This window comes from Lutra lutra, chromosome 6 (assembly GCF_902655055.1).
Source record: "Lutra lutra chromosome 6, mLutLut1.2, whole genome shotgun sequence".
NCBI classification, from domain to species: domain Eukaryota; kingdom Metazoa; phylum Chordata; class Mammalia; order Carnivora; family Mustelidae; genus Lutra; species Lutra lutra.
Genome location: NC_062283.1, coordinates 107,677,668 through 107,693,736, shown reverse-complemented (window position 1 = coordinate 107,693,736; position 16,069 = coordinate 107,677,668). Strand labels below are relative to the sequence as shown.

General features: G+C 36.1%; 1 protein-coding gene across 3 annotated transcripts in view; it reads right to left on the bottom strand.

Moving 5' to 3' along the window:
• The window catches only part of LOC125102404 (cytochrome b5 reductase 4), an 87,029-nt gene that overhangs the window by 54,739 nt on the left and 16,221 nt on the right, over positions 1-16,069 (bottom strand). For all 3 annotated transcript variants that reach the window (XM_047733599.1, XM_047733600.1, XM_047733601.1), the window contains exons 3-4: positions 8,966-9,066; positions 4,781-4,862 (exon numbers count right to left, since the gene is read on the bottom strand). In XM_047733599.1, the coding sequence (XP_047589555.1) occupies positions 4,781-4,862; positions 8,966-9,066 (183 nt within the window). The remainder of the gene's footprint in view (positions 1-4,780; positions 4,863-8,965; positions 9,067-16,069) is intronic.

Below are 16,069 nucleotides of genomic sequence, written 5' to 3'. Positions count from 1 at the left end.
ATGGTACTTCACCTTAATTATCATGAATATTCCTTATTTCTGACACATTTAGATCTTCCTCTTTAGTTACTCTGTCCCTTTTCATATGCTCTACTCCTGAGGGCTAGCCTGGAGTTCAAACTGTATCTTGTTAGATCTTACGTCTCAACTATTTAAAAAACCCGATCTCCTTACTGGCAGTCAACACCTTTCTGATTTGTGAAATTCTTGTTTTTGTTCCCTAATGCTTTGCAAGTTGTCTCATCACTACCTACTACTGGCCTTACCCTAGCAAAACACAGATACTCTAAAAAGGCTTTATAGCAAAACACAGATTCACAGCCCTACTCTCACATGTCATGGCAATAGGAATGATAACACTTTTGTTTTCACAGAAACAGAACCATCTTTCAGGTGAAACACACTAGTCCATGCTAGTTTATATGTAATAATTGTAGGAATACAAGAAGGAATAGAAAACGGAAGCAGCCTCAGTCCTGCAGGAGCGGAGGGGCAAAGAGAGTTAGGACAGCAACTGCTAACTATCTCTACCATGTATGGGTCAGCAGCTTCTCCTGTGCTAGGTGCTCAGTAAACATAACTTCCCTGAATCCTCACAGTGACGGGAGGATGTTTCGTTCTTAAACCCCATTTTACTCCTAAGGAAAACCCTCAGATCTGCTCATTGATGTCAAAGAACATAACACCTTATGAGTGGCAGAGATGCAATCTGAACCCATGTTAGTGGGTGAAACTTGTACCCTTTCTGTAGATCCTCTGCTGTCTCAGTAATCGATATCAGGGCCAGGGAAAGTGTTAAAAAGGAAACTTTTAATTTATGAATACATAATACCTACTCCATATCTCATTCTGGGTAAGAAATGTGTTTGCATTCCCCTGAGCCAGGAGGAGGAGGAGGAGAGAGAATGCTCATTATGGTGTCACTTCTTTATGATTAGGATTTAATTAGAAAGTCTGTTTCCTAGACCCCTTAAACCCTCCTGATTTTGGTTTCCTGGTTGTTTTATTTTTCTTCCTTGTATTAACTACCTGTATTTCATCCTTATTGTTACTGAATGATTTTAAGTTGCCAATTATTTTCTCTCAGCATTTTTAAGATACTGTTCTATTGTTTTCTGGCTACTACCATTGTTCTGATAAATAAACGGTAACAGCTAACAGATTACAGCAATGGCCACAGTCGCCAAACTGTGGAAAGAGCCAAGATGCCCTTCAAAGGATGAATGGATAAAGAAGATATGGTCCATATATACAACGGAATATTAACACTGCCATCAGAAGGATGAATACTCAACTTTTGTATCAACACGAATGGAACTGGAGGAGATTATACTGAGTGAAATAAGTCAAGCAGAGTCAATTATCATATGGTTTCACTTAATTGTGGAGCATAAGGAATAACACATTGGATATTGGGAAATGGAGAGGAGAAGTGAGTTGGGGGAAATCGGAGAGGAAGACAAACCATGAGAAACTGTGGACTCTGAGAGACAAACTGAGGGTTCTGGAAGGGAGGCGGGTGGGGGGTTGGGTGAGCCTGCTGGTGGGTATTAAGGAAGGCATGTATTGCATGGAGCACTGGGTGTGGTGCATAAACAATGAATTCTCGAACACTGAAAATAAATTAAATTAAATTAAATTTTTAAAAAAAGGTTACACGAATTAGCTGTCAATTCAGCAGGCCCTGGTTTGTTAGAACATCTGTCTCTTGTGGCTGTTTCCAGATCTTCTCATTGTCTTTAGTGTTCTGCAGTTTTACTACAAAGAGTCTATGCATGGGTTTCTTTTTATTTATCTTGTTTGAAATTGCTGAACTGGCTGAATTTGAGGATTTATGACATAATTTCTGGAAAATTCTTAGCCATTATCCCTTTAGATATCCTCCTTCTCCCTACCACTCACTACTGGAAATCTGAATACAAGTGTCAGATCTGCCACGTCTCCTGACTGTTTTTCTACCCATTTGTTTCTCTGTACCACATTCTGTATAATTTCTGCTGCTCAATCTTGCAGTTCACTGAGCTCTTCTGCTATGTCTAAACTCTTTGGCTATTTGTGCTATGTAGTTTTCACCAGCTCTATTTTTCATTTCTAGAAGTTCTATTTATTTTTATTTTTTTTAATTCAACATGATTCTTTTTAATCGTGATTTTTACTTGTTACTAATACGTTCTTTTTTTTTTTAAAGATTTTATTTATTTATGTGACACACAGAGAGAGATCACAAGTAGGCAGAGACAGGCAGAGAGAGGGGGAAGCAGGCTCCCTGCTGAGCAGATAGCCTGATGCAGGGCTCAATCCCAGGACCCTGGGATCATGTCCTGAGCCGAAGGCAGAGGCTTTAACCCACTGAGCCACCCAGGTGCCCTACTAATACATTCTTTTAAATGTAAGTCTTTTAAATATGTTTCTGATTATATTTATTCTGTATGTGAATAATGAAGTCCTGGGGTAAAAATCTGTTTGTTTCTTCTGCCCCACTTCCTCATGTTGTCTAATTTATTATTTGTACTAATAATTACCTGTGGTGTACCTGTGGAAATTTTGAGGGTTTTAGGTTGAAAGTGTGTTTTGCCATTAAAAATTTGTATATACCTCTGCCAAAGAGCCTGGGAAACCACTAATGATAGGCCATTTTACTTTTTGGTTTGAGGTTTCTGAGACCACATAGGTGGAACATATTTGAATTTCCAACTCTTATGTAGGCAGGGTTGTGTTTACAAATTCTCAGAAGTCTCTTTCCTCTCCCCTATCACCTCATAAACAAGGTCAGGGAGGACAAGATAACTTAATATCTCCCTTGTTGTTGGGCAGGTTTTTTTTTTTTTTTTAAATCTTTCCCATTTCACTGACCATCTAGACCTTCAAAAGTCCAAGCCATAGGCAGGAGTCTCAGTTCTACTCTCTTCCTTTACAGACCCATAGTCTGGTCTCCCATCCTGTGTAACCATTAAAATTCCAGTGTGGCTCTTAAGTTCCTAATCTAGATCATTCCTGGAGGGAAACAGAAGTAGCTGTTTGGTAGCTGGATTGCTGCTTCTATTTACTCTTTTTGTATGGAGAAATATCTGGAAATTTCCTTTTGAAGTCATCTGCTTATTTTAAATGGTGTTTGTTGTATTTGGTGAAGCATTCTGAGGATGATCTGTCTTTCATTTCCAGGAAGGTGGAAGGAAACCAGTAAAGTCCTTTTACTAATTTCATGTCTCCTATGGACTAAAAACCTAAGGAGCCTGCCATACTTTCTGATTACCCTGAATGGTAACACAGAAGAACACATGACAGCTAGTACAAGATTATGTAAATGAGATAAACAACAGTCAGGATGAGGTAACAGCAGTCATTTAGAAACTTCAGTTAATATCATGTCTCCTGCTAACAGTGAGTCGGTGAACTTAGGAGTCAATTAAAAGGAGAAAGGAATTGGTTTACAAAAGGAAACGGGTTTGGGCGCCTGGGTGGCTCAGTCAGTTAAGCATCTGCCTTCAGCTCAGGTCATGAGCCCAGAGTTCTGGGATCAAGTCCCGAGTAAGGCTCCCTGCTAAGCAGGGGAGTCTGCTTCTCCCCCTACTCCTCCCCTTGCTCGTGATCTTTCTTTCTCTCTCTCTCTCTCACACACACACATAAATAAATTAAAAAATCTTAAAAAAAAAAAAAAAAGTAAATGGGTTTTCAAGAATTTCCACACACTAGAGGTCAGACAAGGTCAGACTAGTATGCTTTTGGTATACATACATATTGGTTTGTGTGTAGTAAGATAGGAAGAAAAAGAACCCTTTCTGAGCATCTGTTACAGTGACGAAAGGAAGTTCACTCACGTTAATTCTTAGCCCTATGTATCATTATATAGATTAAAACTGAGGCTCAGAGGTAGAAACTGGCCCAAAGAAGGCACAGCCAATAGGCCATAGAGCCAGGGTTCCAGTCTAGGTATGCCTGTGCTGCTTCCACACTGCTGATGGAGGCCTCTGGCAACAGGCCTTGAATTATAAAACTCACCAAACTAATAAACAGAAGACTCAGGTCAAACAAGCCAATTTACTTCTAATTTGAGTGTCAAAGTCAGGAGTTATTCAAAAGAAACAACTACCATTTCTTCCATAGTAAAGAATCAAGCAAGACAATTCTGCTATTCCTACTGCATGTCTAAAACTTTCAGAGAGTGCTCTTCTGAAATAAGCTTGGGAGGTAAAGAGGGGATCTCCAACACCATACAGATTAGAGAGTCAGGTCAGAAGGTAAGGGGAAGAAATCAGTGTATTTTAAAAGCAGCTTAAAATCAGACCATGGGTTTTCCATACTAAAGAAGGGAGAAGGTTCAAGGCAAATGGAAGACAAATTTTGGAAGGAAAAAATTCACTGTGTAACTTGATGTATTTTCTGATTGAGTCATGAGAATATATTGCATATTCAGAAAGCAAAATTCTAAAAAACTAGTCTAAAAGTCAACTCTAACGAAATGTCCTGGCTAATCTATATAACAACAGAATAAAAGACTAATGAAAACTATCTAAAGAGTAAATAAAGTTGGTTTACTTCCATATAATGCTCATTCCTCACACTAGGACTGTTTCCTCAAAACAGTCAAAATTAAGAGAAAGTCATTGCTTCATTCTAAAGAACTAAAGTACAATCTTTACAGTCACTAGATTGAGAGGCCAGTGAAAAATAAGAATAATACTGCAATTTATTTAAAACTGTCTGTTGAAATCTAAGTAAGGAAAAAAAAAGGTACATGCGTGTCACATGTCACCGCCAGGTTAGCACCGGGACCGCTTACCTTTAGGAACAGCAGACTTAATGGCCATTCTGCCAACCAGGCATTCTTTCAGCATGGATTCGTAATTGACCCAACGATGAACCTGGTATGGGATATAAATGAAAGAAAAGCAACATGACTCTAACTCCATGAGATGCTCTAATTTTATTCGCAGCCAAACTAACCATTTTTACATTGACTGCTCTGGAAAATTAAGAAGCGGGATTCAATTAGCCAATAAGGGAGCAACAGGAAGGCAGCATACAAAGGGATTCCTTAGAACAATGTTCTCTAAGTGTTGTCTGCAGATCTCTGGAGGTTCTTGACACCCTTTCGGATATCTATGAGGTCTTAATTAGATTCATAATAATACTGAGATGGTATTTGTCTTTTTCGCTGGTGTTGACGCTTGCACTGATGTGGAAAAAGCAACGGTGGGTGAAACTGCTTGGATGTTGGCATGAATCAAGGCAGCGGTTTCAATCTTTATATTCTTCACCATCGTATACCCATGAGGGTCACAGGGGATTGGTTTCATTTAAAAATACCCTTCATGAAGGGGTACCTGGATGGCTCTCAGTCGGTTGAGCGTCCAACTCTGGATCTCAGCTCAGGTCTTGATCTCAGGGTCATGAGTTCAAGCCCTGCATTGGGCTCCACGCTGCACATGGAGACTACTTTAAAAAAAAAAATCTTTCATAATGAATACTGTTATGCTGAAAAAATAAAAAAATTAAATTACAAAAAAAAAAAATCTTTCATGAGGTAGAAAAATGATTAATTTTCCTAAATCTCAATGCTTGAGTACAGGTCTTGTTGACAAAATGAGTTCTCAAAAATATTTCTGCTCAAAGTAAGATGGTCACCTTGAGGAAAAATAGTGAAGTAATTATATCATTTGCAAAAATGAAATGAACTTTTGTCTCAGAAGTCTGTTTATATGTAAAAGAAAGAAAAAGACTGATAAACAAACTGGTTATTCAGACTTGGGTATCTGACAGACATTTTCTCAAAAAGGAGCAGACTGAGACTGTCACTTCAAAGAAAACAAATGACAGCATTTGTTGCCAGACTCACCAGTGGGAATTAAATTTAAATACCCCCTGAGGACACCTTCTCAATATACAGTAAAAGCCAAAAAAAAAAAAAAAAATTAAAAGCTCTTTCATTAAAATATTCACATATACACAAAGATGTGGGTACCAGGATATTAATCATAGCAGTATTTATACTAGCAAAATACTGGAAATAATCTAGAGTCCAACTATAAAAGACCAGTAAAGGAAAACTAATACATTATTCAATAAAATATTAGCTCATCAGTAAAATAATCAGGTCAAGTAATACTGGCATGAGAATCTTTGCATACGCTTCTAAATAAATAAATATATACTAAAATAGCAAATACATACTATATAATTATAAATGGGCACTCATTTATTAATAGAAATTAAAATTTCATTTACCAAATATTTATAGAACATCCAAAGACATGTAAAGCAATATCCCTGAGGCTATAGCACTGGGTAGAATTTTGCAGATAAAAGAAGGAGAAACATACTCAAGGAGGCAAAAGTATGAGGTTTGTGAATCGTGGAACTAGTGATTTGCTCAAAGCACTTCAGTTTACTTAAAGCAAAATGCATGTTGAGAATATTTGCCTTAATACAGTCTTTTAAGGACTTTCAATTCATTCCACTGTCAATGGTGCACATCTGAAGATCTGTAGAATGAGGTGCTAAGATGACTGTCTTAAACAACACTCATCCAGCTGTCATGTTATTTACACTGGTACTGAAGGCAAAGGATCAGGACAGTATTAAAATAGTAGGGCCAGAGAACATGATGATGACTTCATCTAAGGCAGTGGGAAGAGAGAAAAGGATGTAATGTTTACTGGATTTCGCCAGTGACTGGATATTGGTGCGCAATGAGGAAGGCAAAGATTATTCAAGTGGCTTCAAGTCCCCATTACCAGAAACAGGAAACAGCGGAGGAATAAAAGGGAAGAAGATGTGTTGATATAATTTGAAGGCAAAATGACTAAGTGCCTATGGGTAATCAAACTGTCCATCAGGCATTTGGAAATAAAAACACGAGGTCAGAAGCGTGATCCAAAGTAGAGACAGAAATCTGACAGTGAAAAGATAATTTAATGTTTGTTGTACAACTCAAATACTAGCCCTGAATAAATACTCAAATATTTAAGGAGACAAGAAGCTTGCCCACAGTTTCTAGAATATAAAGTTGTTTACTTCTGTGGTAAGTAAAGTCTTAAATAAACATCAGTGGTCCTGTTAAAGGCAAGGGGAATGCAGTAATCTGATAACTAACATACTGTTTAAACTACTAAAGAATTTAAGAGTACAGCAGTTCTTGTGACTTCTCCAAAACTTAAATAAGGTTTACTTAAGTAAGTAAGGTCCATATAACCTCACGACTGAGATCACCTCTGTAACGTCCTGAGGCTGAATATACTCTTCCAAAAGAAGAGTTTCCCATAAAATCTAGGTTACAGAACAGATATAAGAAAAAGGTATGGCAGACAATTTTCCACACAAATGTTCCTAAACTTTTCTACTTAGCTTGCACTGCTAGACAATAACAAATAACAAATGACAATGGGAATTTGCCTTAAATCAGCAATAAGAACCTCCCAAGGGGAATGCTATTATGACCAATGGCCAAACACGACTTTCCTCGAACCCATGAAGAACATGAATAGCAAATGGGATTCTGCTATTTAAGTACATGCACTTCAGTACATTTAAATATAAAACAAACTTTATTTCTGGCAACCTGGTCAAAAAATAAATTCTAAAATAGATGAGAAGGTAGGAGGGACAGATATCAAATTATATTTGTTCAGGAGTCAACTCGGGATACCTAGATGGCTCAGTCAGTTGAGCATCTGACTCTTGGTTTCAGCTTAGGCCGTGATCTCAGGGATCTCATGAGATACAGACCTGTGTCAGGGTCTGTGCTCAGCAGAGTCAGCTTGAGGATTCTCTCCCTCTGCCCCTCTACCCACTCATGCTTACTCTCTCTCTCTCTCTAATAAATAATCTTAAAAAAAAAAAAAAAGCAGTCTACTTTAAAAAAATAACCCAATCTCATTTCACTATCTTAATGGTAAAATCCCAGTACCATAACCTGGATCATCATCATTAAAATACAAAGTAAAACTTATGTGAGACAAAGGCAAAGTTCTATTCTTCTCAAGATTGTTGTTTCAAAATAACAGTTCAGCCGATTGACAGTAGTTAACATATGGATGTTACTATATTACATATGTATACATGTTACATATGTATGTTTCATCTATGTAACTTTTAAATAGTACAAAAGCTAGTATTTGTTTTTAGTAAATGTAAGGGGAAATATAAGGGAAAAGATGACTAATATAAATATCTTTTGAAATATACATACAGAATTTCTGCTACCACTCTAGAAATAGATTTTATTTTATAAATTATATATAAATATATTTTATTACATATAAAATATATATAAATCATATTATATAAAATATATAAATTATATAAAATATGTATGAATTTTTATATAACAAATTATATATATTTCTATTATATAATCTATTTCTATTAATATCTATAACTTATAACATACATAATATGTATGTACGTATGTATGTATGTACGTATGTACATACATACATACGTACATACATATTATGTATGTTATAAGTTATAGATATTAATAGAAATAGATTTTCTATTCATTAATCATCTAACTTTCTACATGATATGCAGACTCAGTATAGCAAGACAGGCCAGTTACTTAACATTCCCCAAAGGAGAAAAAACTGAGTGCAAAGAAGCTAAATTTCTTGTTTTTTCTTCTAACCATTACTGCCTCCCATGACCCAATCATCATCATCATCAAAATCAATCCAAATTGAGTAAACAGCTGCAAGCAGAGGAGAGAGCAAGCCCTTAAGAGCAGATGCCCAGATACAGATTTGGAACCAGCTCTAAAATTTTAGTAAAATCATTCAACGGCAAATTAAACAAACAGTTGTTACTTATGAGCATCTTCCTACCTTTCAAAATTCAAGCCTGTGAGAGCTTGAATTTCAAGCATGTGAGAGCTGTGCAACTATTTTCTTTTTTTCTACAACAGTCATACTATTAAATCTAAGAGAACTTTTCCCCTGTGATACTAGGATTACCTTCACCACCTTACCTGATCAAAGAGGTCAGTGCCATCGGATCCTGCTGCTCTCATTAGCTCATCTTCTCCACCAGGATGATACTCCATATATGGGCTGACATTATAAACAAAACCTATCCAAACAAGGGGAAATAATATCCTAAATGAACTTCGTAAAAGTTGTACAAACCAGAAGTGTAAGTTTCAATAAATCTTTTCAAAAACATTCTATTTAACAAATCATTATTATTTCAAAGCAGTAAGTACATCAAGGGTCTAAGATTTCACCAGACTCACAAGTTAACAAGTTAGCCTGCCAGTTTCATGGGTCCTGGTCAGAAACCATCAGACACAAAGGGTAATTTACTACACACATCACAAGCAGTAGCTACAATATCAGCATGTGCATGAGTTCTCCAAACCCCAGTTCCTACAGACCTATGTGAAGCGGGCCAGATAATACCTGTGCACAAATGTGCTGTACGACAGGAAGGGAAGTCTGAGTTCAGGAAAGTTGAATCTTTTATAATGAACAGGAAGTACGTGTGTCCTCTGTTCTGGGTGGGGGAGACATTATATTTATTATACTAAACAGTAGGCAAGCCTGTCCTCTATACTCTAGTAGGAGTCTCAAGTTCTACTATGCAAAGTTGTTTACTATGCCAACATCCCCAAAAAGACTGCCCCTGCTTATAAGATGTGCAGGTTATCTATAAAACCTAAAGAGAACTGCCTCCTAATACAAAGGAATAATGAAACACTGTTTATGACTTTCAAAAGTTCTCTCTCTCTCTACTCCATCCTTCTCTATAGCCCTGGTAGGAAAATCTGATGAGAAAGAATCAAACTGTCACCCATGTGTCTGATCATCTCAGCGACCGCTGGGGAAGCAAGGGTGACTGGGCCAGAGATACCCTCTGAGAAAACAAGCACAATCCTTCCCTGCAGCTGTCCAAGGAACAAAGATTGATTCTTGCTGAGGTCTTTTTTTTTTTTTTTTTAAGATTTTATTTCTTTCTCAGAGAGAGAGAGATAGGGAGAAAGAATGAGTAGGGCAGGCAGAGGCAAGAGCATGCTCCCAGCAGAGCAAGGAGCCGAGTGTGGGACTGGATCCCAGGACTCTGGGATCATGACCTGAGCCAAGGGCAGCAGCTCAACAAACTGAGTCACCCAGGCACCCCTATTGTCGGGATCTTAATAATCCTTTTATCTTCTCCAAACATTTATCTCATCTGTTCATACATTTAAATATATCTTTATCTTTAAAAAAAAAAAAAAAAGGAACAACAAATGGAGGAAAATTCACTCAATGAATAGCCTTCCCAAGGAAATGAGTTACTTTTTAATACTTTACTTGAAAAACTAGACAGTAGACAAATCTAGCCCTGAAGACATCTCAAGAGTACAATGAGAATAACTGGTTTTCTTATACTTAGGACTATTCCCTCTTTATATTATGACCTCCATGAATTTAAATAACTTTAGGTAACTTAAAATTTTCATCCTATATGATAATCTTGGGATGAAAGAAGAGATTGGATTTCAGCCCCAAAAAGGTATTATAGTTTTTCCATAAATTTAATTTTAGAGAATAACCAACTAGGTAGATTTCTTTATAAGATGGCTTAAAAGCAACTTAGGCAGCAAAAAGAAGTAAATTCACAAAATCTCTTTTAGTAGTCCTCCAAATAAGTCTGAGAAAAAAAAACGAAAATGACTGCTAGAGTTCTCTCCTTTCTTCTTCCCTATCCACCTTCTCTACCAAATTTGGAAAGAATTTTTCCTACTGTTTATTGCTTAAAATCCACAGACCACAAATGCCAGAGGTAATGATTAGGATCAGAATTATTCCCAATAGGTGTTTTGTTTTGTTTTGTTTTGTTTTTAAGATAGAATGCCTTACTTGGAATTTCAAACTTTCTCGGCAACCAAACCTCAACTAGAGTTTCTCAAGAACACGAAACCTACAACACACAATCATGAACCTTCTGTGACAGAATTTCATGTTTCAGCAACTGGCAGAAGGATAAACGGGCTTTGCCAGTTGTCCATAATCAGCATATAAAACCTAGAACATCCTACATGTGTTCTCTTTGACCTCTCAATCCTTTAGATTGACCCTTATCCTCTCATATTCTCACTTCAGACCTGAACAGCTTCCGTGCTATTCAAATGGACAAATCTAGGAATGCCTATAAAATCCCTCACTGTAAGGAATTGAGAATGTTAGTGTCTCAGTCCAAGGAATATTAGAGCCAAGCACACTTGGCAGTGTTTGTAACTGTTTATTATGAGACGGAGCTCCCAAAATGCAACTGATGTTTTTCCTCTGGTGCAGAGGGCTCTTTCTTCTCTTTTTTTCTTCCTCTATCTTATCTCCTTCCTTTTCCCTTTTCAAAAGCATTTCCTAACACTAAAACTTCAATGTGGCAGAAGAAAACAAATGCAAAGAATCTAACTTTATGATTTTCTTTCATGCTTGGTTGTATCCTATTTGTACTATACTTGGTTTTTAGGCAGTAATTTCTTACATATAAGCCTCTAGCTCCCTATGGATTCTTACCACCTGGTTTTCAAAACTAATTTTGCTTGCAACTTCCTAAATTTTGTGATGACACAATTAACTTCTTCCTGTAGCTCTAGTTGCTCAAGTATGGCAGATTTATAGAACTGACCTCCCATTAAATAAAAATATATGGTGTTTAAGGACCCACAGGCATAATCTCAACTTAAAGCTAGGCTATTAATAAATTCTGCACAACCTAAATCCTTAATAATGACATTAAGAACAAAAATGGGCAGGAAGATATTCATAAAACACCAACCTTGAATGGCACAAACTGCTATGACCAAGATCCTCTGGTCATAGACCAACAGGTGCTTTTAGATCATTTACATGGGTCACCTTCAGTTGCAGAGGGGGAGTTAGGGAGAACATCTACTGACCAATCAATCGATCTACCTAACTATCCACCCACCTTCCCACCCACTCATCCATCCATCTTATCTACCTAATCTGCTATTTTACCTTTTGTTTTGTATTTTGTTTTTAAAACTCTAACCAGGAGTAGATAACAAAGATTGACTGAGTACTGTTAAGAAGAGCAAGTTAATTTCAAAATATACAGACATACCAACCACAATGTTGTACACCCTAAACTTATAAAGTGTTATATGTCAAGTATCTCTCAGTGTAACTGAAAAAAAAAGATAAGAACTTATTAAAATTAAAATACAACAGTTTTATTAAGAACATCTACTCTAAGGTTTAAAAGACATCACTTTTTAAATGCCCTGGCAATATTCAGGAGTACATTTTCTAGCTAATTCATCCTAGCTGAGCTGCAGCAGAACCAAAGGCACACATTCAGAAAAACAGCTACACTGAGTTCTTTAGGCAATGTACTGGTAGTACCTGTTCTAGTATTTTCACTCTAAATTATCTCTTGTGTTACATATCTAGAACTCTGAGCTCTCAAATAAGTTCTTAGAATAAAAATTACTCACTTTAAAATTACCACTTAGTGCTTTGTATTACCAGAAACGTATACAACTAATTTAATCACAGAATGAAAGAGTCTCAAGATTGGGAGAGCTCTAAAGGTAATTTTGAGTCTGATTTCTGATCTAATACAGGACTTACCTCTATAAGATCTACAGATAGACCATTGTTCAGCATCTGCTTGAATAGTGCCAGTGTCTAGGAGCTCACTGCTTATTTAAAGACCAGTAGTTTAAGGATCAATATCATTTTTATACCTAAAAACTAATGTTGCCGTTTTTCACATAGAGAACTCTTCCTTCTTGGTAAATGCTGCCCCTAGTTTTTCACATAAACTTTTTATATTGATTGTAACTTAAACTCTAGCTGTTACACAATGAAGTATTTGTGTGTAAAAATGTAGAAAAGCCACAACAAAATGTGTAAAAGAAAATATACTAGTCACCTAACCCAACTAACAGTGTTACTACGATTGAGCATTAAATGTCATCCTGAACTTCCTAGAAGCCAAGGTTAAAAAGAGACCCTAGTAATACTTGTTGCATTGACTGATCTTAAAAATTATTAAAAAGAAACAAACAAACAAAAGGAGACTCCTTACTTCTTTAAAAAGGAGAAAGCCCTTTGAGTTTTTGACATTGATATTGTGTTGAACATGAGTCCCTATATAGGGGTCACTGACCACGCAACAGATGATATGATTTAACAATAGGCAGAAACCTTCTTCAGGCAGCATTCCTACCAGCCTTCCCGGCCCTGCATGACCACAAATGTACCTTCTGTCTTTTGAGACTTGCAAATTTGGGGCCTTTCATATAAATGGAAGCAGACAATATAGGGTCTTTTGTTTGTCTTCTTTCACTTAGTATAATATTTTAAAGGTTCATCCATGTTGTAGCATGTGTCCATACCTCATTCCTTCTTATGGCTGAATAATATTCCATGTATGGATAGAGCCCACTTTGTCTACCTGTTCCTCTGTTCATTGACATTTAAGTTGTTTCCACTTTGGGCTTATTATGAATAATGCTGCTATGAACATTCATGTATACATTTTTGTGTGGACACATATTTTTATTTCTTTTGAGTATATACATAGGAGTAAATCTGCTGGGTCATATACAATTTATGTTTAACTTTTTGAGGAACTGCCAGAATGTTTTCTATTCTCGGCAGCAATGTGGGAAGCTTCCAATTTCAGAGCACTTTTTTCTAGTCACCACTCCAACTTCCCATAGACAGAAAAAGTCTTTTCCCACCTACAGAACCTGAATCACTTATCTCAGATAACTGAACTAACATCTGGATTGCAACAAGCTCCAACTCATTCTTAACTCCAGCCCCACAGCTAACCAATCACAATGTAAGCCTCGAGTGACAATTATACCTATTAATCTATCTCCCAGATGAGGCTACAATTTTTCAGGATAGGTAACCACATGTGAACCACAATAGCCCGCTGATAGGGACTAAACTGTATCCCCATGGTTCGAGGTAACACCCCCACGGATAATTTGACATTTTCTTTGTTCTATTTTACATCAGAGAGTTTCAAAGCATGATCCAGAGCTTCCTAAGGGAGCTTAAAAGTCTTTTGGTGGGTGGTCCAAGGCCACAACATTTTTGTAGTAATACTAACAAGATAAGATGTCATCTGCCTTTTTTAAAATCTTTCTTCCACAAGTGTATAAGATTAAGTGCTGAACCACTGTTGATTTTGTTGGCTCTAAAGTCAATGAAGGAAAAAGGTGTGTTCACATAATAAAGTCGCAGCAATATTTCTCTGTATTCAAATGTAGAGGTCCATTTTTGCAAGTACTGTGACCACCTTGCCATCTTGTGTTCACTAAAAAAATAGCACAGTATTTAAATTTTAAGTCTACTGATATTTATCTAGTTCTATCAACTGCTGAGAGAGGGTGTTAAAAATACGCAACAATAACTGTGGATTCTAATTCTACTTTTCAATACTATCAATGTTTGCTTCATATATTTTGCAGCTTTGTTATAAAGTATAAACAGTCTTCATAATGAACTCTTAACGTTACGAAATGTTTTTATCTCTAGTAACATTCTTTGTCTTTGGTAATATACTTTAACCAATATTAATATATGCCAACCTTGTTAGACTTACTGTCTAGATAGTATACATTTTCCTACACATATACTTTCAACCTCTCTGTGTATTTATATTTAAAATGTATCCCTTCTACAGAGCACCTAAATAGACATTTCTACAAAGACATACAAATGGCCAACAGACACATGAAAACATGCTCAACATCATTCATCATTAGAAAAATGCAAAGCAAAGCTACAATAAGAAATCACCTAAAAAAATTTTTAAAAAAGAAAGAAAGAAATCATCTCATACTGGTCAGAATGGCTAAAATAAAAAACACAAGAAATAACAAGTGTTGGCAAGGATGTAAGAAAAAGGAACCCTCATGTACTGTTGGTGGGAATACAAATTGGTGTAGCCACTCTGGAAAACACTAGGAAGGTTCCTCAAAAAAAAAAAATTAAAAGTAGGAATACCATATAATCCAGTAATTCCACTATTGGGTATTTACCCAAAGAAAACAAAAACACTAATTTGAAAAGATACATGCACCCCTATGCTTATTACAACATTATTTAAATAGCCAAGATATGAAAGCAGCATTAGAGTTCATCAATTGATGAATGAATAAGACGTGGTACATATACACATTGGCATATTAGCCACAAAAAAAAAAAAAAAAAAAAAAAAAAAAAGAATGAGATCTTGCCACTTGCAACAACATGGATGAACCTAGAGAGTATTATGCGAAGTGAAATAAATCAGACGGACAGACAAATACCATATGATTTCACTAATACTTGGAATTTAAGAAACAAATTAACAAAGAAAAAAAGAGGCAAAAAACCCGTGACTCTTAAATACGAGAATTAACTGGTGGTTGCCAGAGAGGAGGTGGGTTGGAGGATGGGTGATAGATAAGGGGGATTAAGAGTACACATATAGCATTGAGCACTGAGTAATACACAGAACTGCTGAATCATTATATTATATATCTGAAACAATGTAACATTGTATGTAATTATACTTTAATTTAAAAAAAGAAGGAAAGAAAAAGAATTGACCTAAGTAATTTTGGAAACCAATGTTTTGACTGGGAATGTGAAACCAAAGACAAATAATTATATAAAATGCTGCAAAATAAACAAACAAAACAAATAAATACAGTGTATCCCTTCTAGCCATCATGTAGTTAGGTCTTGATACACATAAACACACAATCTCTATCTTTCAATTCAAGTGACTGTTCCATTTACGCTTAATTACTGATGTGGCTGAATTTAGAGCTACCATTTTATCAGTCTTCATCCTTACCCTCAAATTTTCTTTTTCTTCTTCCAAGTTTTCTATCCGTGTCTCTATATCTCTATCCCTGCCTTCTTTGGGGTTAACAAAGTATTTTTTTAGCATTTCATTTTATCTATTGACTTTTTTGCTATACCTCCTCTCATTATTTTTAAAATGATTGTTCTAGGGATATCTATATATATATCTTTAACCAGTTTACTTGAGCTAATACTGTACCCAGCTAGGTGTTGTATAGTAGAGTACCTTAGGATTTCAGGATTAAAAG